At 34.1% G+C, this 25,515-nt stretch overlaps 5 protein-coding genes across 12 annotated transcripts; 3 read left to right on the top strand and 2 right to left on the bottom strand.

Moving 5' to 3' along the window:
- The first annotated feature begins 16 nt into the window (after window positions 1-16).
- Window positions 17-1,968, top strand: LOC139815278 (enoyl-[acyl-carrier-protein] reductase, mitochondrial). Its single transcript, XM_071782082.1, has 5 exons — window positions 17-364; window positions 466-702; window positions 787-1,008; window positions 1,160-1,390; window positions 1,467-1,968. The coding sequence occupies exons 1-5, from the start codon at window positions 17-19 to the stop codon at window positions 1,695-1,697; spliced, it is 1,269 nt and encodes a 422-aa protein (XP_071638183.1). The 3' UTR covers window positions 1,698-1,968.
- Oscp1 (Organic solute carrier partner 1) lies at window positions 1,888-4,263 on the bottom strand. 2 transcript variants are annotated; one of them, XM_071782084.1, is made up of 5 exons: window positions 4,099-4,263; window positions 3,559-3,917; window positions 2,806-3,125; window positions 2,444-2,721; window positions 1,888-2,370 (listed from the first exon to the last, which is right to left on the bottom strand). In XM_071782084.1, exons 2-5 carry the CDS (start codon window positions 3,668-3,670, stop codon window positions 2,001-2,003), a joined length of 1,080 nt encoding a protein of 359 aa, XP_071638185.1. In that variant the 5' UTR covers window positions 3,671-3,917; window positions 4,099-4,263; the 3' UTR covers window positions 1,888-2,000. The 2 variants fall into 2 exon arrangements, with proteins under 2 accessions (XP_071638185.1, XP_071638184.1); XM_071782083.1 differs by lacking the exon at window positions 4,099-4,263 and having other exon boundaries at window positions 3,559-4,001.
- Window positions 4,264-4,419: 156 nt separating this feature from the next.
- On the top strand, window positions 4,420-7,986 carry LOC139815271 (SET and MYND domain-containing protein 4). The gene is made up of 6 exons (XM_071782063.1): window positions 4,420-4,807; window positions 5,298-6,451; window positions 6,529-6,809; window positions 6,972-7,130; window positions 7,219-7,362; window positions 7,452-7,986. The coding sequence occupies exons 2-6, from the start codon at window positions 5,374-5,376 to the stop codon at window positions 7,713-7,715; spliced, it is 1,926 nt and encodes a 641-aa protein (XP_071638164.1). The 5' UTR covers window positions 4,420-4,807; window positions 5,298-5,373; the 3' UTR covers window positions 7,716-7,986.
- A 171-nt stretch (window positions 7,987-8,157) lies between these two features.
- LOC139815273 (protein 5NUC) lies at window positions 8,158-24,772 on the bottom strand. 5 transcript variants are annotated; one of them, XM_071782068.1, is made up of 10 exons: window positions 13,285-13,415; window positions 12,939-13,139; window positions 11,229-11,563; window positions 10,574-10,805; window positions 9,717-10,316; window positions 9,307-9,471; window positions 9,099-9,203; window positions 8,843-9,013; window positions 8,525-8,714; window positions 8,158-8,414 (listed from the first exon to the last, which is right to left on the bottom strand). In XM_071782068.1, exons 3-10 carry the CDS (start codon window positions 11,363-11,365, stop codon window positions 8,227-8,229), a joined length of 1,788 nt encoding a protein of 595 aa, XP_071638169.1. In that variant the 5' UTR covers window positions 11,366-11,563; window positions 12,939-13,139; window positions 13,285-13,415; the 3' UTR covers window positions 8,158-8,226. The 5 variants fall into 5 exon arrangements, with proteins under 5 accessions (XP_071638169.1, XP_071638172.1, XP_071638171.1 ...); XM_071782071.1 differs by lacking the exons at window positions 12,939-13,139; window positions 13,285-13,415 and adding an exon at window positions 24,750-24,772; XM_071782070.1 differs by lacking the exons at window positions 12,939-13,139; window positions 13,285-13,415 and adding an exon at window positions 16,386-16,524.
- LOC139815275 (apyrase) lies at window positions 16,486-21,815 on the top strand. 3 transcript variants are annotated; one of them, XM_071782074.1, is made up of 12 exons: window positions 16,486-16,625; window positions 18,166-18,303; window positions 18,692-18,914; window positions 19,198-19,314; window positions 19,388-19,468; window positions 19,636-19,837; window positions 20,027-20,132; window positions 20,375-20,469; window positions 20,621-20,775; window positions 20,865-21,044; window positions 21,282-21,376; window positions 21,529-21,815. In XM_071782074.1, the coding sequence occupies exons 2-12, from the start codon at window positions 18,173-18,175 to the stop codon at window positions 21,755-21,757; spliced, it is 1,614 nt and encodes a 537-aa protein (XP_071638175.1). In that variant the 5' UTR covers window positions 16,486-16,625; window positions 18,166-18,172; the 3' UTR covers window positions 21,758-21,815. The 3 variants fall into 3 exon arrangements, with proteins under 3 accessions (XP_071638175.1, XP_071638176.1, XP_071638177.1); XM_071782075.1 differs by lacking the exon at window positions 16,486-16,625 and adding an exon at window positions 17,632-17,784; XM_071782076.1 differs by lacking the exon at window positions 16,486-16,625 and adding an exon at window positions 17,682-17,796.
- Window positions 24,773-25,515: the final 743 nt, after the last annotated feature.

Raw genomic sequence — 25,515 nt, 5'->3', positions numbered from 1 at the left:
TATAATTTAGAATAATATGTTATTATATATATTTTTATCTTTCTGCTATCGAGATCGAGTATCGAGAGGACAATCACCAATCGCTTCAATTCGAGATATAACCTATACGGCAAATTTTTCTCCAAAATTGTCTCAACGAATGTCAACGAACGTCATCGTGGCTCGATATAGGTTTACTATGTTTGCAAGCAAATTAACTTTGTCAATCTCACGATCAGTTAAAAGTAATTTGACAAATATTCGGCAAATGAGTGCTGCAATTAATACCGACTGCGTAAAATCTCTATTGTACAAAGAATACGGCGAACCTGTTGAGGTTCTTCAAGTAACGACGCAAACGATAGAACAACCAGCGGGCGATCAAGTAATTGTTATTGCAATTATAAAGTTCATCTGCTTTCACCCATGAATTTTTAGTATTCTACAATAGTATACTTAATAGTTAAATCAATCTTTATGATGCAGGTATCTGTAAAATGGTTACTATCCCCGGTGAATCCAGCCGATATAAATACGATACAAGGAAAATATCCTAGCAGGCCTCCTCTACCAGCGGTACCGGGGAATGAAGGAGTTGGAGAAATAGTTGCGGTTGGCTCTAATGTTCAAGATTTGCATGTTGGAGACAGGGTGGTGCCAAATGGTCCTAATTTTGGAATATGGAGAACGCAAGCCAATTACAATTTCAAGGATGTTATGAAAGTACATATATGTATATTATTATTATTACATCCTCTTGGAATAATGCATTTGTTGCGCTTGTTATCCCTTGGTCTCGTTTTATAGATACCAAACGATGTTGATCTAGTCATAGCCAGTATGATGAACGTGAATCCATGTACAGCTTATAGAATGTTGAAGGATTTTGTTTCATTAAAGCCTGGAGACACTGTGATACAAAATGGTGGCAATTCCGCGGTTGGTCAGCTGGTCATTCAGTTATGCAAAATATGGAGTTATAAGTCTGTCAGTGTTATTAGAGATAGGCCAAACATACAGGAATTAAAGGTATAATATTAATTGATAGCTATGTAAAGTCTCTATAATTTAAAAACATTAAAATTTGCCCGTATCAAATTTTAATAATATTAATTGTTTTATTATTTTTATCATATTATAAATATTATAATATGTACATGTAATATTATGAATTATTTAGAATCAATTGGCAACCTTAGGAGCGGATCAAGTACTAACCGAAGAGGAGGTCCGAAATACACAATTGTTCAAAAATAAGAAATTACTTGCACCGAAGTTAGCTCTTAACTGCATCGGAGGGCAGAATGCGCACGAAGTAATGAGACATCTTGCTCATGGTGGTACAATGGTGACTTACGGCGGCATGTCCAGAGAACCACTAACTGTACCAATATCCGCACTTATCTTTAAGGTAATTCCGAATTATATTTATTATTGAAAATTGCAAAAAATATTTGTCAAATCTAATTTGTGCAATATATTTCCAGGATATATCGTTAAAAGGATTTTGGATGACAGCTTGGACGAAAACAAATATGGAATCTCAGGAGAGAGTGGATATGTTTAAAAATTTAGCAGGTTTCTTTAGGGATAAGAAATTGCAACCGCCGCCATATAAACTGGTGCCTTTCGGCGAATATCAAGAAGCTATTGCTAAGGCGCTCAGTTTCAACGGCCGGACGGGCGTCAAGTATATTTTAGATTTAACGAAATCTTAAAAAAGTTTTTATATATTTTTGCGTGCAGAGAATCTATTTTCTACTTTTCCGTAATTACAGTCAGTGCATTTGTGTAATAGCCTGTAAAGTTACCATCTTAGGATTTTGCAATATATACGTACTGTTTTTCTTATGCTTTGGATAAGATCGAAGCAAACTGAAATATGTTTTGTAAAATAGGAGAATAACGTTTTTCACATGGGAACGTATTTATTTCTAATAGAAATATTGGTGTATAAATAGGCAAGGAAATATAAGAAAAATAATTGCATCGCGTTATGTTTTATCGGTTAAAATCCTAAATTATTCGATCTCGTCGAGAAGATCGAGCAAATCCATGCTGCGTTTCAAACCTTCGTGCTCGTCCTCGAAAAAATCCGCATATACAGTATCAAGTTTGGCTTTATAGTCCTCGTTCAATTTCGGCTTTTCGTTTCCCGCGTTGCTTCGTTTAGCGTTATTTCCCTCAGTATCAATTTCCCTATTCGCATTATTCACATTCTCCTCGTCCATGTTTGATAGTAAATTAAGCGTGAACGGTCTCTCGTAATTGGTTTCCTCAGTCCCCAGTTGAACAGCCAGCATACCTAATTCTGCTTTTGCACCGCAATCTCTTAATAACTGTTGGCTGTCTCGCCTTGCACTTTCCGTTATGCCATATGTTGGCAAATATCTATATAACAAAATAAGTAATTATTACTGTGTATTTATACTGTGATCTCGGCATTGCGCATTTTTTGTCTTACATATTTTTGCCCAATAATGTTTTTCTGTCACCAAAGGTATCGAGGGATCCTCCACAGCACGTTTCAGGGCTCACGTCTTTAATCCTCATGGTGGCTAGAGTATTTCTATGCTCTCCGTATTTCTCATCGTATTTCTGAGGTGTTACATTGAAGCTGGCGTCATCGTTTTGCAGACCGCGTCGCAGAAGAATCGAGACTCGCACATTGTACGGCTCTAATTCCTTCAGGCAACTCTGCCGTGCATTCCAGACCTCGTCAAAGGTCAGGCAGCCATAAAACTGCGTTTTGGAAAGTGGACAAAAATCCTTGGTTGAATTAAATATTGTTAAATTGATTATACTCTGACAATGAGTTGTACTCACGTTAACGATCATCTGATGCACCATGCTGACACACTTTTGCGCACTTACATCGCTGACCATGTCGCGCATTGCGTCTATGTGATTCAGAATGATAAGAATAACTTCTCGTGGCCCAGTAGCTGCCTTCAATTGATATTTCACCATCATGATCATCAGATCGAACAGTTTGTCCATACTGCTCTTGTCCAGCTTCATGATGGATGAAAGAGCGACGCTCTCTAAAGTAGCGCGTAATTGTAGTACCCCGATCATCGGCGATTCTTCGAAAATCGGCGACAGTATCTTAGGATTGAGCAAAGCTGTTGTTACGTCGTCCAATACTGTAATTAAACTATTGTATTAACTAGTCTTGCCACATGTGCGTAACATTATTAACGCGCTTTTAAATATCTAAAAAAAATTCTTTTATTTTTTAGTGCTGCTATACATCTTACTTTGAGAGTATAAAAAAATTAATCAATTTTTATCAATCTTATAATATTATATATATGAGGTCTTTCCAGCAAATAATGATATACAATATTTTATCGTAATATAATAATTGACAATCGGATTGAATGATAGAACTTGTGTTTGAGATATTTAAAAATTGTCAGAATATAATACTATAATTGTGTAAAAGATTGCTATAAAATCGTTATAAAAGATCATCAGTGGAATTATAAATCATATTATATTTGTAAAAAAATATTAGCAAAATATTTATAAAATATTTTCGAGGTACTCGAAATTTCGAGTGTACAATACTCTCACCTTGTATTGTCTTGTCGACGTCGATTTTTTGCGCCTTCAGCCTCTGTCGCAAAACATACAACATTTCGCCGCCCATATTCAAATATAGGATGGGTGTCGAATGTAAAGCCATATTTGCAGACGCAATCTTTTGTTCGACGATTATTGTCAGCGACACATGTATCGAACAAGTATACACGTATGTACTGCAGCGAGGGAGTCGATACGTCGTCTTGACGACGTAAGTGTATACATAACGCTTCTGATTATTGCGATCGGTACCGACGGTACCGAGACTGCGCGAAGAAATTTATGTGCAGATACGCGGAGAATACGTTCCTTTTTGTGTGTTAGTAGAGATATTAAAAATATTAGGATTCCTGAAACTTGAGGAATCTTACTTATTGATGCCATGCAATGAAACAAAAAAATCACTGTTTAATCTAACAGAAATTTTATCTTGCTATTATTTTGCTATTACAACACTTCGCAATTATTTCATAACAAATTAATACAATTTATATTATATTATATACATCTGTTATGTTAATTATACATTACCTTTTAATTAAATCAAATTTTCCGCGTTATATATATATAGGCATTTAAATGTCACCAAATTATCGTTAGTTACTTAAAATAATTACTATGTTATTGTTTGTTACCAAAAAAAAGCTTGAGAGAGGCCATCCCGGTCTTTTTCATGGCGAGATATATGCCGCGTAAATGAATGTCACGCACGTGGCACGTGCCACGTGCCACGTGCCGCGCCGACGCGCGGCGGGCGGCGAGAGCGGCCGAACGTGATTCGGCCGGATTTGGAGGCTCCCGGCATGTATACACAGTATACATAGCACGGACATGAACCAAATTCATCGACAGTATCGAAAAGTGGATGTGGCTCGTAGTTCCAATTCCTGAAAGTGGATGTGTGGCGCTACTGTACGGCCTAGCAAAAGCGTCCCAAGAAAATCGCCGTCATTGCGCCTCTCATTCTTCTCTCTGGTTAGACAGTTTCGACTGGTTTCGACAGTCTCGTGAAAAAGGCCGGGAATGCCGGGATCAGGGATGGCCTCTCTCAGGCTTCTCTTCGTTTGTTATTAAATTTTGGCTGGCGTCCAAGAATGTGTCCAAGAACTCCAAGAATATCCCAGAAGGCCTGAATATCCTAGGATCCTAGCCGAAATCCGGATCTACATGGCAACAGTTCGGTATACGGAGCATACAGAGAAAGAAGTGGTTTTTTTTGTTCTATCAGCAATTCAGCCGGGTAAGTTTCCCTATTGTCTTCTCGATAAACGTGGATAAACTCGTGGATCAGACTACGATCGTAAAATAAAGATCGTTGTAGGAACGAAATTGTTTTCGGAGTCACATTTCACATTCAACAAGTTGAATCATTTATCGTTGGTTTAGCGTCTAGCTATTCTGTTGATCATAGTCATCATAGACTATACTTTTGTTTATGAATATACCGATGAACTGTAATAAAACAAAGAAAATGTTGCAAATTTCGAGATAGAGTGTGTATATACTATAATACACACACACATGTAATATAATAGTTAATATTGGATACCTTAGAAGTACGTTTAATAAAAAATGTAAATGTCTATGATGCAAATATCGCATTCGATATCAAATTTTCTTTGATCCAAATATTTTGGAAACAGTAATAATAAAATTGAATATATACTTAATATACTGTTTTACAATGTTGATTATCAGATTGTCAGAAAATGGATGGTTTCTTTTTCTAGATCCTGTCCTACGTGCAGGCATACATAAAAATATTAGAATAATATACTGTCAGTGAAATATTTCCAAGAAAACGAAATGGATAAGATACAGGATACATTAAATACCAGATTGATTGTAGCAGGCAAGCATCACGAGCTGACAGATCGGTATAAGAAACTAAAGACTGATCAGGAACGTGTAGTATTTACTCTGAATGTAATACAAGAATATGATATAGTTCCTACTACAACTGGTATGCCAAAAAATGCCAAAGAATCGGAAAAATTGCGGGAACAAGGCAATCAAGTTTTTGTCAAAGGTATCTTCAATAATACGACGTGCATCGATGCGCTGAAATTATATACAAAGAGTATAGCCTTTGCGCCTTATCCGTCTGAGCAACTTGCTCTTGGTTATGCCAATAGATCAGCAGTGTTGTTTCACGTAGGCTTGTATTTGGAATGCATTCAGGACATCGACAGAGCCCTAGCCCTAAGTTATCCTGATAATTTAAAAGCTAAGCTTTATTTGCGTAAGACAGAATGCTTAATAATTTTGAGAAATTATTCTGTAGAAGATATACTTAAAGAGGCGCAGTATTGGCTAGATAAGATGTCTTCTAATGATACAAGTCGAGAAAAATTAAAAGCAAAGCTTGACAATTTACGCGATAAGACTGTACAGACGGAGCTACGTACTATGAATACAGACGCAAAGATATCGGAACCTCCTCCTCTCCCTACTACTCAATCTCACAATAATGAAGTTCCTTGTGCGTCAGATGCAGTAGCCATAAAATATAATAATCGCTACGGCAGACACATTGTTGCTACTCGTGATATTGATCCAGGGGAAGTGATTGCTGTAGAAAAACCTTACTCGTTAATATTAATGCAAGAAAATATGCAGACGCATTGCTCAAATTGTTTAAGAGTGTGTTGGGCGAACGTACCATGTAACTATTGCACTTACGCGATGTATTGTTCGGAAGAATGCAGAATTATCGAATGGAAGAAATGTCATGATATAGAATGCGCTATCTTCCCTCCTTTGATCGAATATGCCTTCTATAATCTTGATTTGTTTAGTATAAGGCTTGCCGTGCTCGCTCTAAGAGAAGCGGGTGGTATTACGGAATTGAGGACAATGCTAAAAGAAGTTGACGAACATGATGGTATTTAATATTTATACTTTTTTTTTGTTTTAAATAATAGAGTACGTCACAATATACAATATACCATTGTTTTTCAGATCCACGGACGAAAGGTTTTTCTCGAGATGGGAAATTACATAGCGACAGATACATTAGCGTGTATAGTCTTGTAACGAATACTGAAAAAAGATCCGTCTCTGATCTCTTCAAGAGGTCTTTGGATACTTGCTTTATTTTATACTTTTTAGCGACGCGCACTGTGATATTTGGTGCTAAATTACCAGAGGATTTAAGCGCATTGGCGAAAAACAACGACGTTACATTTTTTGGCGGCCTTATTTTAAGACATCAGCAAATAATCCCCAGCAATATGCACACTGTATGATATCGGCTGTGTATGCTAGTATATTTTATCGATATTTTTATATATTTGCAATTTATTTATTTTCACATATTTTTCAGATGTGTCAATGATCTTTTATTATTCGTTTCTTTTACAATTTTATTTTATCAATTTGTCAATTAAATTTTATATTTGCAGTTTGGTGAAACGCAAGGTTTAGACTGTGTAGAACGCGGCATAGCCGCTATGCCATTTTTTAGCTTATTTAATCACAGCTGCGATCCAAATATATTAAGGCACTCGAGACCTAAGCACATAGTGATATATGTCATGTATCCTATTCGAAAGGGCGAGCAGGTATTAAACTATTAATTTTTATTGTATGTAAACTATATTGTATATAAAAATCAAGTTATTATTCACAATATATATTATCTTATTACAGTTATTAGACAATTATGGCAAACACTATGCTATTACGCCAAGAGCAACGAGACAACAGAAGCTACTAAAACAGTATTATTTCACCTGTGATTGCATACCTTGCCAGGAAGATTGGCCTTTATATCACGAATTACAGTCGTGCAATGTATAGTAAAAAATAAATTCAATTAATAACGATCGACGTGTACGTTTTAATGATAATATAATATTTGATTTGTTTTGTTTTGGGTACAGACTTTAGTGAAGAAACCAGAGGATAAGGTTAAAATAAAAAAGGCATTAAGGAAATTTAATATATATGTTGATTTAGCAACAAAGGGCAAGGTGCATGATAAGTCTTACATAATTGAAGACTTACTGAAAATGGTACGAGTACTGCACAATTGCGCGCCGATGCCTTGCCATGAAATGAGTAACGTTATCGAGACTTTAAAACGGGTATATGACTTGTACGGGAATATATACGAAATACCACAAGTACGGACACATAGGAAGTAAAGGGGCTATATTTTTTGACTGATGAAACAACGTTATTATTACCATCCTTATTCGTGTACGATTAATAGCATTAAGAAGCCCATATTACAAAAACTTCTTGAGAGAAAAAATCAATACTTTTTACATATGACGTACATAAGAATTTTTTTCACAAAAAATATTTTTTAAAAAGATATATTAAAAAGGTTTACATACATAATGTTATATTTATTAAGTGTAACTTTTTGATATGTTTAATATTTTTAAAAGATTAAAATTATGGTGAACAATACTGTGTGTTAAATTCGTATCAGCCATTTTTCCTGTTGTCCTATATATCTTTTTTTTATATGTTTTCACTCACTGTTACGCGCGCACTAATGAAGAAGGATATAAAAACTGTGTAAATTGTAGATAATATTGAGGTAGTGTAAAATGGTAAAATATATAAATACAGCTATCAAAGAATTCAATATGCGTAATTCGCTTATTATTTAGAATCATTTAAGTATTTTAAGTCATAGTGTTCTCATTATGTCAATGACAACCAAGTAATGATTGATAGCAGAATTGTCATTCCAACGGATTGATGCGTTGTCCCAAGATTACTAAAATTTTCATTGTTTCCGCTATCTTTGTACAAGATTCGCCATTCCACGCCTGGGTGCACCGGACTATGTTTTTTAAAATACTGTTCTAATACCTCTGATGTAGTGACACCTGTTAAAATTCAACGATTATATTGAAAAAATATTCAATGAATGATGAAAGAAAGTGAAAGCTTAAAGATACCGTGTGTAATGGATGCTGTAATAATAATGTAAACATACTGAGGGGAGTTGTTTTAAGACCTTCCAGCATGTGAAAACCATCTCCGCCTTTTGCGAGGAAATTATTCACGAGGACATTGTAGGTAACATTCTTCTGGAGTTGACTGTATGCCGGTACTCGGCAAGCTGCGCATTGAACTTGAACCGAAACTACCCTTGAGTTCGGTGGTTGACTCACGTCATAGACCACCTGTAAATTATGCAAATTTTTCTCTAAGGAAATAATGCGCAAACCATCGTGAAAACCATCAATCAATGTTTAAAAGACTGGACTTAATTTTCTTTTGAGCTAGATAGATTTAGGTTTAAACAAATTGCCTGCAATCCCGAATATTGTAGATAAGCGCCGAATAGATTCCCGGTAGAAGTTAAGTTGTCGATATTATGAACGCTCCACTCCAGCATCGAGAGAAGCTGTTGGCCTGTCATGGAAGCTTTGACGATGACGTTTCCGAAGGGCAAAACACTTAGAATGTCTCCTCGAGTGACCTGTAAACAATTTTACTAATATTATATAAGGTTTGCCAGTGCAAATTAACAAGAATTAAAATTGTAGAGCGCATATTAATTAAACCTGGTCGTCTCTGGCTCTGGTGATGGACGACCTGATGCTGCCGCTATTCTGCACCGCGATGGCAGCGTCCGTCCATCCATCCTTGTTCAGATATTCCCCGGCGTACTACGAGCAAAAGGAAAGCACATCAATCATCTTTCTCAAGATTATTTCGCAACATATTTCGATAACGAGAAAGTGTTTATTACATCGATTGAAGATGTCTTACATAATCGAGTAAAGCATCGCAGATCAAGTTGCCCATGTTGCATTCTCGTCGTCTACAGTTTTTGCTGTCTCCGTCCAGGAGCACTCGCGTTTTTCCGATAACTTGTTGTTGTAATTGGTCGATGGGTCCTCTTTTCTCGTTTATCATTTTTAGAACATCTTCCGCCTGCGGTAAGAAACGATAATGAATATCATACTTAATAAATAAATATATTGAGCTTTCATATTTTTGGGAAAATATGTATTAAGTGTTTTCGGCTATTTCTATATATATATATGTATAATTGTACATACGTATGTATGTACATAAATGTCATGCAGTTTTTGTTCTCTTCTAAGTGATATGTATAACGTGGATTATATATTTTTGTCATTCGCAAGTAACTCTTTGGCGCTTTTTCGCAAATTTACCTCCTCCACGTTGGCGTCCACAAGAATCGGGTTTCCTTCTATATGCGTTACCTCTCCTTTAATATCGAAACTCACGGAGAAATTACCCAGGTATTTAGTATATGCGTATGCCTGTACGACATAAACTTTTCTGCCGCTCTTCTGCACTACTTCCGTAGGATAAAATCCCTCTGGTACCTCAACGTCCGGCGGTAGACCGCGATATAGAAAGGTATTCGTATGACCCCCGATCACCAGATCGATGTCCTCGACCTCCCGTGCTATCTTCTTATCGACCTCGAAGCCCGAGTGACCCAGAGCGATGAGAATGTCGACACCCTTCTCCTTTAACTTCTTAACTTCTTCCCTGATAGACTCCACCTCATCTTTGAAAATTACTTTTTCGGTAGTCGACAAGATTTTCGTTTCCGGCGTCAGATAACCGATCACGCCGATCTTTTTGCCGCTCACTTCGAGAATCGTGCTATTCTTTAGATTCGTGGCGGCCAGGTCCGGCTGCTCGCTAAGATCCAGATTTGTCGTCAAGATGGGATATGAGGCATTTTGTATAAAAGGTATCAAACCTTCGACACCGTCATCGAACTCGTGGTTGCCCAAACTCTGTCAGAATTCATTTAATGCAATGACGAACGAAGCTCTAGCTCTTATTTTATTTAAATATATTGCTGTGATTTTTTTGACAAATTATTTATATTTATTTATAATTATTTCATAAAATGAATTGTAAGCAAATATTTAATGCAGAAACTCTATTTAAAATTTAATAACTTATATAATTAGCAAAAAATTTTTAGTTATTTAAATATTTTTCTAGTTTCGGGGTCTTGCTTAGAAATATGATAGAAGATAATATTTACTATAGCGTCTGGCGCCAAAAGGTTCATGAACCAAGTAACCGCCTTCCACTTGTACACGTTGTACCATGCAGTTCCTTGATAAGTGTCGCCAGCATTTAGGAAGATCGTCGAAGGCGACTCCGATTTCGCTTGACGGACTAAAGTGGCGATTCTGGCGAAACCTCCGTAACATTTCCCAGCTTTGGAGTCCGCTGGCGTACACGTTGTCGATAATTGCGACGTCTCTTCGAATCTAAAAATTATATTACATAACGAAACTCTCAAGGTGATATCCCAGAACTAGATGACTTAATCACATAAATTATAACGTCAGAGAAACAAGGAAATTGTCTCGACAAATAGCACCACGCGTGCAATGCAATGTCTATAGTTGACACATGGGTGTGGAAGGTAATTAACTGTCTTAACATTTCTGATTAGCTCGATGGCGATAATTATCGTTAGCGTGAATATATTGAATTAAACTGTAATATACGAACTGTACAAAGAGCAAACATAATTTAAATAATGCAATTATATATATTTAAAAAGAACAATTAACTTCCTTGTTTTGTAGAGAAAGACCCATTCAAATTTGTACAATTGTTTTGTTTTACAATGAAAATAAGAAATATTTTTAATATCTTTTTATTTCAACAATGAAAAATAAGATCACCTCGCGTGCATGTCATTCGTGTGAACGATTCGAACAGTGAATTCTTCATCCTTTCGTAAAGTGGGATTTGCGAAGCTCTCGTTTGCGATTATCAGTAACACGGTAATGCAGCAATTTACAAGCCAAATGATTGACATCTTGTATCGTTATTGATTCCACACGTTACGATTCGATTAGGCTTTTCAGTTAGGCAATTTCTTCTTTGTCGTTCTTATCTCTTTTTTGTATTTAACATGTCGATAGCACGTTCTCGTTTCAGCCACTCGCACTATTGCATTGTTTCGATTTTTTTCACGATTGAAGTATCACGTTGCGTTTCCCAATCTGTATGGCATCTGGAGAAACACAAAATGTTTTAAAGCGTATTTTCCATATATATATATATATATTTCATGTTATAATTCGATTTACTTTATGGCATAAAATTTATTTTACAATAATGGGATTCTTTTGCTTTTATTCTTTTTTGATAATTGCGTTTGTGAACAGGGTAGTTATACTAAAAATCCAAAGTTTTATTTTCACTTTTTGCGTGTTGCATTTATAAAATACGAGAATCTAAGTTCATTGACTATATTACGATCTGTTGCAAAACACATGGGACCTGCCAAGAATTGCAACGGCTCGTAAAGTTGTCGTAAAAGTCTAATTGTAAGACCGTTGGGACAATAATGAATTCGATTTAATAGTTGGCGTCGTGCCTGACTAATTTACGGAAAGAGATGACGAAATTGGACGAAATGGAATGTTTTTCTTTGACTTTTACGATATATTTTTTTATGAGATATAAAAAAGTATTAATATGAATTATCTGCGAAATCACAAACCTTCCATTTTTAAGGGAAGAAAAAGTATATAACAGACATAATTTATCTGCATTAACTAATATATTAATATAATAATTATGAGATATTATTGTATATATTGTATATATTACGTTGTATATATGACAATATTTTTTTGTCTAGGATGCTTATAAAATAAGAAGCTGTAAAAGTTTATCTACTTATTTCACAGATTAAAGAATATATTGTGTATCGTTCGAAAGTGCTTCAGTACCGAAAAGATGTTCGAACTGAGATCTTAAGCAGTAAATATAATTTTAATTTGTTTGAACATCGATGGTTAATTTTAACATTACGACATGTCATTATTCTAAAATGGCACAGATGTTTTATATACAAATAATAAATGTTTTATATATGTATAAATGATAAATAGGAATAACAGAGCATATATAATGGCTTTGTTCGGGCAAAAGATGTTCAGGAAAATATCTACAGAAAACCATTTCGATTATTTTTTTTAAATGCAAAGTTACGAACGGTACTCGCAATAATCTGATCGTATCCAAACGTATTTAAAATATAAGATCGAACTACGAATACTTGAAAGATTGTAACTCGGTACTGAAGCATTTGCGAACATATGTTTATAATATCATTTGCTAAGGAAGGTTAAACGGCCAAAATACGAGCAAAGAAATTTTAGATGTTAGTTTAAAATTAAAATTTAATAAACATATGTATATATAACATTTACGTTTCGACCTATTTGGTCTTCTTCAGAACGTTCTACTAATCGATAAAATTACATTAATAAATTACGCAAAATAGATATAAAAGATATAATATCATTTGATTAACACAATGTAAGTAAAGTACGCTCCCGAAATATATGATCATTTATTTTAGAAACATTTTAGAATACCTTAATACAAGATTTATTATAAATGATGATCGGCGAGAGGTTGAACAACACCGTATGTTGATCGTGAACGCTGGCATGCAGTGCACTACAGTGCACTAAGTAATATTCTGTACACGTGTACCACGTGCAACGTAGCGCAACTTTAGAGAAAGCGGTGTAACGTAAAATCGAGTTTTCCGAAACGATTGCATCAGTATCGATCTATCAAAATAATTGATTAGAATCTCTTTAAATTTTGTAGAACAATATTCGACACAAAGGATGAAGAAGGAACAACGTAGTCGAGTTGTCACGATAGTGCCACAACTGCCACAACTTTAATGATATGAAAGGCGCTGTTAAATACCGTTGTATAACGGAAGAGCTGAGAATCTATACGGGTATTTATCACTTTTTCACATTATCGCGGCGGTCTCTTCTGAGCGATGAGAGACACGAGCCGATTTTCTCGAGTGACCAGCGTCGACTGAATATCCACGATCCACGTCGTCGTGCGGGCCGCGGGCCCCTTCCCGATCTCTGCTGGAATTCCTGTTTAAACTTTGCAGCATTTATTGTGGATTTATTTAGCTTTTTTAAAAGGTAAGATTGAAAGCTTATGCTTTTGCAGATATTATTAGAGAATCATTATTTAAAAAATTTAAATTTATTGCTTTCGTATGTTATTAAGATTTTTATTTTATTAATGTTGCACATAAAGTAATCTCTATGTAAAAGTAATATAAACTGAGATAATTTTTCAGAAAAATATTTGAGCAAAAAAAAAAACAATCTTACAATTAGTACGATGAAAGCGTTATTTTCAATAACGGTAGTCGATACTTTTATCTATTTAGTATTGCAAGTTCATTAATAGTGTCAAAGATTTATCGATGTTTCATCGCGCGTAAATTATTTACGACCGTTTAATCGCGCAAGAGCAACGATTTCTTTGTTGTTTATTTGACCTAAAACGGTAACTACTAATAGATTTCTGAAAAAGCAAGCCAAGTGCAGAAAAAAAAAACATTTAGGAGTATTCGAAAATTATATAATTTATTTGTGCGAAATGTTAATTTGTTGATTGATATCTTATCGTAATTGTGTTTTTTAAACTTTAATTTAAACGACTTGTATCCTCAATATTAATAGTGACGTCAGTACACTTATGAATGAGCTAATTGCCTTAAGATTGAAATCTAGAAATACGTTTATCATTTGTTTGTGACAGAAATTCTTATGAAATGTTGCAGATTAATGTAGATACCGACAAGAAACCAACGTAATAAGTATATTTTGTGTAAAATATCTTGCATATCTTAAGACATTTTCCCTCTATTATCATCTACTTATCTTATTAAACTTTTTATCATCTTTTTATCACTTGATTGTTGATTTAATTTAAGATTTTCGCTTTGATTAACGATAAGAAGTGCGAATCAATTTGTAAACTTGAGTGGTTGATAAATATTACGCAATTAAATAATGCTTTTTAATGAGATAGTAAATTCCCAAATGTGAGTTTTATTTTTATCTGCGATTATTATCTGCTCGAACTTCCTTTAAGTACCCATTTTAATCTTTATAAATTTCCGGGCAACTTATGTAACACGAATGAGCAACAGTTAATTTTATTTTAAATAGTATGTGTGTTTATGTAAATATGATATTTAAATTAATGCATATTCGATTGGGTTATTAAATTATTTTTAGGCTTAACCTTTTTACATTTAAATTGTCTATCAGAGTTACAAAGTTAATATTACATTATTGATAATGAGTATAATGCGTTTGAGAATCTCTTTCTGAATAAAATAGACCTTTCGCTTAGGTTCACAAAAGTTTACTATTGTATCCTCGAGAATCTTAGAATGGTGAAATCTACATGTACGCTTTTTTGGATCGCACGATTGGTATCAATTATATGCCGTTTATTAAAACGCTATCGCGGCCAAAATATGTAGAACGGAACTATCTTTCTGCCAGAGAACCAGAATGCTGGCTAAATTATTCAACAGTCTCCTTGGCATCGTGTCCTTTCTCATCTGTTACGCTCGCCATTCGTTCTCCCATTCGTCTATATTACCGGTTACGTGTTTTGTTTGTCAGACAGAAATAAATAATCGCGCGCATCATAAATTGACATGACGCGAAGCAAATTATTTACTGACAGACCTCAAACTGTTTTCGTCACGCGTTATGATCACGTTTGCGTAATACGAGTGATTCTAATTTTGTTTAAGTCAGAACGTATCACGTGAGAATGCGGAGAGATAGATATGATATCTTCGTCATGCACGATTTGCTACCATATAATGTTATCAATATCGTTATCAATATCGATACAGGATAACAAAGCCGCGTACTAATTCGAGCTAATTAATGCTTTGTATTTTTTCTTTTTTTTTTTAATGAAATTTAACCTTGCGGAAACTTTTATCATTGTCAGTGCATTTTCCAATTGAGCATAAATTTGTATACATAAGTAGATTAATGACAAGACGTATTGGTTTTCTATACCAGTTTATCGAATAGATTTGTTAGATATTCTGTTTTAATTATTCATACCGGTTCGAATGCGTGTTAGATATTTTTTTAATTATATGCATCTCTTTATGCAAAATAATGATAATAGAAATTTTTTTTTAATTAGTAATTCTTTCAATTTATATTCTATATCTTCTGAATTCTTTTTAGTCATTAGAAATCATAATCAACGTTATATAAAACTCCATCTTAAGTATTTACAAAAAAATTAAATTATTTATAGATATTAAAGAATTTTATTAGAGGTTCCAAGAAAGTTATCCGGAGTGGATGTTCTTGAAACATATGTATGCTTATATTTAAATAATTAATTTCTTTCCTCTATTTAATTTAGACTTTATTTTCTTAATAATTACATTATTTTTGTTGAAAGTCAATGTATTAAAGTTACAGTTTAATATACTAAAATTACAGTTTGATTGTCATAATTTGAACTAATAACATATAGAATTACGCACGTGATAATCACGAGCATGTGCTATCGTAACGCGTACTGAACAAAAGATAGAATATATCTAAAAATCGACATCATGCATATAGTAGGTACTTGAAAGAATTGACGATAACGATAAGCATTTTACGCAACACTTATTTCTGTAAGATGTTGCAATGTGTCAACTAGTTAAAAATATGCATATATAAATAACATCTTACTTGAATCAATAAAAAAATGTTAAAAAACGAGTGCAGTATATTTTTGCAATTTTGCAATTTACGTATTTATTTTGAAACAAAAGATGCAAATAAACAAATATATTTAAACATATTATGAAGATTAATCTATATATATTTTTATGATTGCGTGAAACGTATAGATTATATAATTTTATATGTTATTTTTAAGAAAATTTTAAATTCAAATCTATAAGATATCGCATGTAATTAGCACGAAATAATTTTGTTATATAAAAGTATACTCACAAAGGAAATCAATATCTTATTATCTGGATATATCGAGATTCGAAAATGTGTTTTAGATATCACAACACGAGCTGCCGAGATTCCCTGATATATATATTTTATAATCACTCGTGAGGTAGGGGATTTGTGATAATCAACAGTCTTTCACGGAAGAAGCGAAGACATTGTGGTGAACACGAGCAACACAGTTCTTTACGAATATTCGACACGCGAGTTACTGGTTTACTAGGAGACAATAAGGTATTTTACACTCATTAGTAAACAAAGTGCGTTATAATTCGGCCACGTGTACTTACGTATCGTTATCCGTCCTTTCGTAACTTTTAGTTATCTGCTGTAAATTGTATGCTCATTTACCTAAAGATAACTCCACTTTTATAAAAAAATTATTTGGTGAGCGATTAAAGCGATTATGTATGTATATCGCGATTGTTAATTATGTCAGACTATTTGCGTTTTATTAATTGACGTTTCATTCTCAATGTTTGCATTATAGTTGATTTTGGATTATTCACGTAGTACAATTATTTCATCTTTGTCGACTTACGAACCCGTAATACCTGTTTTATATACCTGTTCGCGTTATAATTAGTGGGAATGGAAAAGCAAGAAGTTGATTGCGTTTTTATATCGCATATTAATGGTCGCTCAAACTGTACTTAAAAGCATTTTGATATCTGATAAGACTTGCTTCGCGAAATCGTTTCATGATGAGGTACCATAAGAAGAAACTTGAGTAAATTGGAATAGATATATCAAATAGAGATCACACACACGTACACATATAACATTACAGCGGAATTTAATAAAAAAGTTAGTTGAATAGACATTAATATTATTATATATATAGAAATGTGTTGGAGATAAAAATTAAAAGACTAACTTTAAAGCTATCGAATATACATGTAAAAATAATTACATATAGCTTGCTGTAATTTAACGAATAAATTGTATATAATTTGATATATTTCTTAACTTACTGGAATTTAAAATAAAAATGACACATTTAAAGATAAAAATATCGAAATAATATTTGAAAGAATAATATTTGAAAGGTAATTATTTGCTAATTTAAAGATTATTATGTCGCTCATCAATATGTATCAATGTATCGATGGCGATCGCTTAAATTCAAGGCTATTCCGTCTTCGACTTTTGCAAGTTGCATAATTCCCCGCATTATCTATCTTCGCAATCATCTTTCAAACAGTAGAACGGCACGTCGTAAAAAAGTGTAATTATCATTTCCGTGTTGACAAAGAATTCAACGTACATTCGTAACGTGCCGTTAAGAAAGACATTTTAGGCTGTGCTCCGATATTCACTGCAAGTACTGAAAATCTATAGTTTACATAACGTACACTTCAGTACTGACAGTGAATATCGGAACGCAGCCTTAGTAAGTATATAAGTATAGTGTTTTTTTTTTCGTTGCGTCTATCTCATCATTTTGAAAGTAGGCCTGTTCATTTTAGCTGAACTCGCACGGTTCATCTTTTCTCTTTTTCTCGCCAACGTGAAAAGAAAAAGAGGAAAGATGAATTGTGCAAGAATTTGTTTTGTTCAAAGACTAAACAGACGAAGAAGTTCAGCTAAAACGAACAAGCCTATAGTGTGACATTCTCAATTATCAGATTTAAATATTTTTTATAAGCAGATATAAAAGATTACGATATACACAGTTCTGTACTTTGTTTCAATCTCATTGAATTTAATTACATATGAATCAGAAAAAATAGGCAATTATTTACAAATTACTTAATAATATCTTTCTCGACAGGTGCGACATGTACGCGCTACTGTTGGTTTCATTGTTATTCCAAGTTTGTTTGGGATTCACCGGGCGAGGACTCTTTTATCCCGGTAGATCAGACCTGTTCGAGTTATCGATAATTCATTTAAATGACTTTCATGCTAGGTGAGCAACTGTATTTAATTCTATCTAATTGTCGCATCCAATTCGTATAGCTTGGAATATCTTTTTATTAAGGACTAAATAAAGACTTTTATATAAATTTATTGTCAAAGGTTTGTAAAAAAATTACTAATCGGTGTTAAGAAACATTAATTCTTAGTAACCGTTAAAAGATCTTAACATCGTGCGCTCAATCAGTGTCGAAATTGATTGTAATTCTGGACCCAGAGAGAATTTGCGAGGTCAAGGATAAAGTTATTATAATATTTCCGATGTGGCCTTAGCCTCTTTTTCTTGCCCTTCGTTTAACTTTTGCATGCCTTTTTTGATCGCATTGTTCGTTGGAGCGTCAAAGCGTGACTTTTGGAAAATAGAAATTACGTTGGAACAGATTCGAACAGACGAGCTCCTCTTCTGGGTCCTGCCAAGGTCACGAAAAGGACTGCGTGGGAGGTATTGCTAGAGTCTACACTGCAGTCAATCAGCTTGTGACGGAACGACCGAATGCGATTTTCCTGAATGCTGGTGATCATTTTCAGGGGACACTTTGGTATAATATCCATCGTTGGAACGTCACTGCCTTATTCTTGAATATGTTGCCACACGACGCTATGGTAATTATATACGTATATGTGCAATGGATTACGCGTGATATTTTTGTTAGATATACATATAAAATAATAATAATTAACGAAAATATAAATAAAATCTAAAATGTCAAAAATGTATTTAGGAATGAATTGAAGTAATATTAGGAATTTTTATTTGCACACCACGCGTACCGCGCCAGAGTCGTATTTGCCGTAATTACTCTTTAAATTTAATGAGTAACTTGCTTTTCTTTACAAATTTTAGTTTTTCATATTTATGATATAATATCTTATAATATTTTTATAGACGATCGGCAACCATGAGTTCGACAATAAAATTGAAGGCGTTGTTCCCTTTCTTAAAAATGTCAATGCACCAGTTGTAGTAACAAATATCGATGACAGCGAGGAGCCAACTATACAGGTTCATAATATTTATTGATTTATTTACTTATTTATAAGAGTTTAAATTAATATTAAATATTCATATTCTATAGGGTTTATATAAGAATAGTACAATTATCGAAAGAAATGGTACCAAAATCGGTGTCATTGGCGTCATTTTATCGACTACGAACGTGAGTAATCCGTTACATTCGTCTCATAAAAACAGAAACATATTTTATTTAACTTTATATAAATTATGATTTTTTTATCGATCTAATTCATACATTCACAAAACACAATTATTTTCTCTCACAAGATATTGCAAACACGACTTTATAAAAGTATTTGATTTTTCCAGTTACTCTCGAATACGGAGAAATTAAAGTTTTTGGATGAGGTAGAGACAGTCAATGACGAAGCTAAGCGACTGAAGGAAAAGGGAGTAGACATTATTATAGTTCTAAGCCATTGTGGATTAAATGTGGACAGGATCATGGCTGCGAATTGTCCCTTGATCGATGTAATCGTCGGTGGTCATTCACATACATTTCTTTATAGTGGTCTGAAAGCAAAATCTTTTGTATTGATTTAAATATGAATTAAATTTATATGAAATTTTTTTATTAAGGATAAATGCATAAGCTATTAAATTTATTATTGGATAATATATACCTCTATTAATGTATAACATAATTAAATATAGCGTTGATTTTTTTTATTATATATATGTATATATATATATATTGCAGGACCTCCGCCTTCTATCGATGCACCAGCGGATGAATATCCCGTGGTCGTGACGCAAAATGAAACAGATAGAACGGTCCTTATTGTTCAGGCAGCTGCTTTTACAAAGTACGCTATTCAGCTGGCATGATGATATAGTAAGAGAATCGTTAAGAAAGGTCAATTGCTATCTGATGTCACGAGGTCGGGTCTGATTAATTTGTTTTTATCGCAATGATTTAACGGATAAATTTACTTCAAATTTCTCGAAAGAATTTATGTTTAGAGTCCGTATTATATATCCGTATTATCATATACACGTGTACGTGCGATAAAACTTTATTTAGTTTTTTTTATTTGTTTTTTAAAAGGTATTTAGGTAATCTAACAGTATGGTTCGACGACCAAGGCGAGGTCGTCGATTGGGACGGAAATCCACTTCTTCTGGACCAATCCGTCGAAGAAGGTAAAATTTTTGACATTTTAAGAATTAAATTTGTATTATTATTTATGAGTTTTATGATCATTATCATTTATAAGAAACATAAATGCAATACAATACTAAAAATAGCTTTAAAACAATACGTAAAATAACTTTATATATAATATATATTTAGACCCGGAAATCTTGGAAGCTTTGAAGCCATGGAAAGAGGAAGTGGATAGGACGGCGTTAAAAAAAATTGGCAAGACCAGAGTTTTACTTGACCGCAATTGTCGTTATAAAGAATGCAATATGGGAAATCTTATAACTGACGCCATGGTGAATGCGGTGCGAAAGACACTCTTTGCTTTGTTAATATTCTAATATCTTTAATCGAAATATGGAAATAATTAAGTTACAAATTGTCTTAATTTTAGGTTGTTGATGATGCCAAAAATAAAACTCACTGGACGTATGCCGCAGTGGCCTGCTCGAATTCAGGAGGAATTCGTACTTCCATTGAGGAATCTGAGATTACCTACGGTGATCTGATAATGGTTCACCCTTTTGAAAACACTTGGGACACTGTTGAACTAACTGGAGAATCCATTAAAAAAGTTAGTTAAATTTCTTGCTATAATTTTCCGATGCTTTATAAGAGAAATGAATGTTTTACAGCTTTAATGATAAATACTAGATTTTAAATTCTTTGTCCTAACTTAAAATAAATTGTATGACACAATCATGCATCATGAAATGGCATTATGCAAAACGTAAATATGTCAAATGGTTTTTCTTCAAGAATACAGAAATAATGAATGGAACAATGAAATCAATTTTACTTTTCTTTGTAGATTCTAGAAATGAAAGAAATTCTAGTCTGGTCCGGACTAAAAGTTACTTACAAAAAAATTAATGAAACGCGAACTGTGGTCGATGTTAAAATTAGGTAAGATCTTTTATTATCAGAATTTAAATTTGTTTTGTTCGTAAAGTTGAAAGTACGAAACATCATACATTCAATATCATTATTCTATGCCATGCCACGTCTAAAATTAATACGTGGAAAATTAATTTTAATTTCTCTTAACGTATTTACAGATGCCAGGCTTGCGAGTATCCGGTATTCGAAGATTTGGTGCACGATCAATGGTATAGAATAGTGGTACCAAGTTTCTTAATAAACGGCGGAGATGGCTATCACATTTTTAAAGATAAGAGTCGTAATCACAAAATTGGGACGCTCGATATAGACCACTTTATGAAATACGTAACAAAGATGAGTCCTATATTTATTGGAACTGAAAGACGAATCACTTTTGTAAAGTAGAATCGTTTTCTAATGTAGATTAATTTTTATAATAATAAACGTATATATGAAAAACTTACATGAACACGTGCATTTAAAGTAAAGTTATTTATTCTTAATTATATATAATTATAGAAATAATTTTAAACTTGAAATATTATATATACGTATAAGCATTAAAAATAATTATATATCTACTAAAATGCATAAATATATCTGACAAAACAATAATTAATAAAAATCAAATATAGATACAGATACATGATGTAACATGGTTTGATTTACATGGATATACATATGTATATCACTTTGTTGTATCACTTTGTGATTTAGAAGTATGATTCATGTTCGTACGCGATGTTTTTAAATAACATGTGTTTCGTTGCGTTTTATTGTATTATTTTCTTGCACTTTTCCTGAATATTATCCTCGATCTCCTCGATTTCCTCGATCTCTTTGATATCTTGAATATTTTTATATAATACGTGAAAACGTCAATAAATCAAAAACCGTGAGATGGATTTACAGACTTAAAAAAGATTTGTGAAGATCTCGCGTGAGAGCCGTAAGAAAGCAGGAAACGCCGGTCGCTTATCTTGCGGTATCTCGAGATTGAGGCAGATGAAGCATTTAAATAATGTATCGAACAGGTGAAATAGCAGCTGTTCGTCCGTGTTCCTGCCCTCAACCAGAATGCGCAAACCGCTTTGTGAACACCGGCAAGGAACGCTCGTTTTTAGCAACGAAAGATAGAAAAGATGCTCTGCAATTTTTAAGTAAACACCATACTGTTCCATTATTGTATCTATATCTATATTATTTGGTATATTTATATTTCTCTAAAACTCATAATTTTTACGACATACGTTATGTATGTATTCCTCTCTTTTTATAAAATATCATAACCATTATGTTATACGTATGATGCACTTTATATTACAATTTTTAATATTTATTAATAATAAAGTACGTGTTAATTCATTAAAATTTTTACACGAGATAGAACGTTGACGCTTATTTCGACAAAGATATATCAGGATTGGGCGACACTTTTTAGACAGGTGCAAATTCAAATTCGAGGCGTCGTATCAGCGCACTAAGCATTAAATGACGAGGATCAAGCGCAACGCTTTCGAGCACGTAACATTCATTACGTCGCGTGGAGCACGGTAATAATGCTCGTGACGATCTGCATATCTCTGACGATTTACATTTACATAACACGAGACGCGAAACGTGCCATACGCGTAAATATGCGTTATCGGATTTTATAATGCCGTCGTAGAACGGTAGAAGAGACGACAAGGATGTTCGGTGCGTTGTCGTATTAAGGCATTGACAACTCTAACAATGCCTTAATAAAATTTATGATCCAAAATAAAATTAATAATTATTATCTTATATCATATTACCTTTATATGTATGCATAATATTCTTTATTGTAAGAGAATTTAAATTGAGAATATAAATATCTAGCTGTATGAAAGCAAGTTAACGAAATAATTTTCTTTCCGAGCGATTTAGAAAAGTGAAGAAGCTAGGTAATCAGATTAAAAAAATATGATTAAAATTAAAGATGGTTGAAACATTAAGTCTGCTCGTTAATAGTTTTACATTTTTGTCCTTTTTCTCCGTTTATATGTAAAATATGCATCTGAAAAAACATGAAGTAAAGAAACGAAATTGAGAGAAAGCATAAAACAAACAATCCTGTTTTTCGCTGGTTCATGAGTAGGATTTTCATTAGTAAAAACAAATCTCTCCCTCTCAGAGATACAGAGATAAATTGCGAGAATCTCGATGAATTGTGAACGATTGCATGCAGCATGCGTAAGTAGGTACGACTTGCTGGATGTTACGCGAGCGTCGCGACGACAATGAGGAGGCTGCGAGAAAGCGATGGCGCGACGCAACGTCCGGCAAGGAAGTTTGCGTGGAGAACGACCAGGAACCGGGAGCCGGGAGCCGGGAACCGAGAGGCAGCTCAGACCCTCACCTCTGTGAAGTTAGCACCCCATCTTTAAAAAAATCATTTTTTTCTTTAAGTTCTGAATGCACCCCGAAGAGTTCTAGAGTTCCTTGTCAATTTTAGAAATAGTTCCGGCGAATAAAGCTAAAAAAACCGTTGATGAATCTTGGGGGTGCTAACTTCACAAAATGAAATCACTAAATCAGCGATAACAATAAAAGTATTAAAAATATTTAATTTTGCCATTAGGATTTCTTTTAGAACTCTTGAGGTGCTACCCAGCTCTCAACAGAACTCCCAGAACTTAAAAAAAATTTTTTTTATTTTACTCAAAAACGGAATATATCGAGAACTTTTTATATATCGGTCGTAGCGCCTCGAACATTAATAGTTTTTGGTAGAACTCGTGATCCACCGCCACCCCTCACATTCCACCCCTTATTCCCCCTTGTACGATTTACTTATACATGGCATATATATACCTTACATACTTAACATATAAGAAAGATCGTTTTGTCAGGACAAATCGAAAATCGAAATCTACATTAAACTCGAGGAAAGAATTTTTAAATTTATACATACGGCGTGTACACGCCGTTTCATAAAGGCTGTCTCAGAAACGCCCGAAATTATTTCTTCGATAACGCCTAACAATAAATAAAATAAAATTTTATTTCTAATCTAATTGTAAGACTTGATGAGCGAAATATTAGAAAATTACAACGGCCTATTCTTTTGTGTGCTCGATCATACGCCTGCAGGATATAGAACCTCTTCTAAGCTAGCAGGACCAAATCGGCAGAATCAAACCGGACCTATCAGAATATTTATTACTCATTTTGTACTACGTTGTACCACTAATAACAATTTTTTATCCCGTGCCATTTCGGAGAAAATCGTGGCGGTGCTACCTTAGCATTAAGCTAGAAAGACCACAAGAAAAAAAAAATTAAATACAGAAATTTGAAGGACTGAATTTTTACTCATTTGTACCATACAAATAAACTTAATATATTCATTCCTTCTGCTAAAAAAATAACTCACCGGCCGATGCGCAATAACAGCGGAGTTGTAAGTTGTTGATCCCCTGCGTCGATCTGTAACATAGATAAATATTTTTACATTAAAGCCGTGTCTAAAATAATAATCAATACTTGAAGTAAATAATTATCGCGCCAGCGATTTCATATTTCCGCATTATGAGTGCAAGTAATATTATACGACCGTGCGAATAAGAGAGACGCGATGTCTCTTATTGCATATGCCGGAGCTGGATCGAACTCCGATCCGAAATTGCGCCGGAGTTAATTGCGGTATCGTACGAGTTAATGAGTATGATTGTAATGGACGAAGTCGCGCTTGAGAACGTGGCGGAATCTGCCATCCGTCACAGAGGACTGGCAGGACAGCGAAATAATGAATGCACAACAATACTACTCACCCCACGGTTGCTCCGCCGCGCGCCGTCGCCCGATGCCTCCCCCAGGCCCCGTTCTCCTCTTATCGATCCTCCTCCGTTGGTCCATTGTCGCACTCACTCACGAGCGAAAATCGACGATATCGTCTCTTATGATCGGCGATCGCACGACCGGCGATACTAAAGGCACGGCACTCCCGGTATTAATCTCGCGACGCGGCGACGGAAGAATTACGTCGCGAGAATTGAACGCGATTACGCGGCCTTTATCCGTTCCGAAAACGATGAAAACTTTATTCTGAAGCTGCGCGACACAACGCGAGACGCGAGTCAAGTTGACGGTTGAGAAAAGCGAAACTGATTATCCGAAAAAATGTAATCGGTATCCGTATG

Source organism: Temnothorax longispinosus, chromosome 6, assembly GCF_030848805.1.
Source record: "Temnothorax longispinosus isolate EJ_2023e chromosome 6, Tlon_JGU_v1, whole genome shotgun sequence".
In the NCBI taxonomy this organism is placed as follows: Eukaryota; Metazoa; Arthropoda; class Insecta; order Hymenoptera; family Formicidae; genus Temnothorax; species Temnothorax longispinosus.
This window is presented reverse-complemented; position numbering and strand designations above follow the sequence as displayed.

What these genes read in the sequence shown, in the direction of transcription:
- LOC139815278 (XM_071782082.1), top strand. Translation starts at nt 17, where the DNA reads ATGTTATTATATATATTTTTATCTTTCTGCTATCGAGATCGAGTATCG. An exon ending in ATTTCAAGGATGTTATGAAA is followed by an intron (nt 703 to 786) that starts GTACATATATGT and finishes CTCGTTTTATAG; the next exon opens with ATACCAAACGATGTTGATCT. An exon ending in CAAACATACAGGAATTAAAG is followed by an intron (nt 1,009 to 1,159) that starts GTATAATATTAA and finishes TGAATTATTTAG; the next exon opens with AATCAATTGGCAACCTTAGG.
- Oscp1 (XM_071782084.1), bottom strand. Translation starts at nt 3,670, where the DNA reads ATGGCTTTACATTCGACACCCATCCTATATTTGAATATGGGCGGCGAA. An exon ending in CGTCGACAAGACAATACAAG is followed by an intron (nt 3,126 to 3,558) that starts GTGAGAGTATTG and finishes GTTTAATTACAG; the next exon opens with TATTGGACGACGTAACAACA. An exon ending in ACATTATTGGGCAAAAATAT is followed by an intron (nt 2,371 to 2,443) that starts GTAAGACAAAAA and finishes TTTGTTATATAG; the next exon opens with ATATTTGCCAACATATGGCA.
- LOC139815271 (XM_071782063.1), top strand. Translation starts at nt 5,374, where the DNA reads ATGGATAAGATACAGGATACATTAAATACCAGATTGATTGTAGCAGGC. An exon ending in AGAAGTTGACGAACATGATG is followed by an intron (nt 6,452 to 6,528) that starts GTATTTAATATT and finishes ATTGTTTTTCAG; the next exon opens with ATCCACGGACGAAAGGTTTT. An exon ending in ACGAATTACAGTCGTGCAAT is followed by an intron (nt 7,363 to 7,451) that starts GTATAGTAAAAA and finishes TTTTGGGTACAG; the next exon opens with ACTTTAGTGAAGAAACCAGA.
- LOC139815273 (XM_071782071.1), bottom strand. Translation starts at nt 11,365, where the DNA reads ATGTCAATCATTTGGCTTGTAAATTGCTGCATTACCGTGTTACTGATA. An exon ending in TTTTGGCGCCAGACGCTATA is followed by an intron (nt 10,317 to 10,573) that starts GTAAATATTATC and finishes GAATTCTGACAG; the next exon opens with AGTTTGGGCAACCACGAGTT. An exon ending in TGGACGCCAACGTGGAGGAG is followed by an intron (nt 9,472 to 9,716) that starts GTAAATTTGCGA and finishes TTCTTACCGCAG; the next exon opens with GCGGAAGATGTTCTAAAAAT.
- LOC139815275 (XM_071782074.1), top strand. Translation starts at nt 18,173, where the DNA reads ATGTACGCGCTACTGTTGGTTTCATTGTTATTCCAAGTTTGTTTGGGA. An exon ending in TTAAATGACTTTCATGCTAG is followed by an intron (nt 18,304 to 18,691) that starts GTGAGCAACTGT and finishes ACGTTGGAACAG; the next exon opens with ATTCGAACAGACGAGCTCCT. An exon ending in TGTTGCCACACGACGCTATG is followed by an intron (nt 18,915 to 19,197) that starts GTAATTATATAC and finishes ATATTTTTATAG; the next exon opens with ACGATCGGCAACCATGAGTT.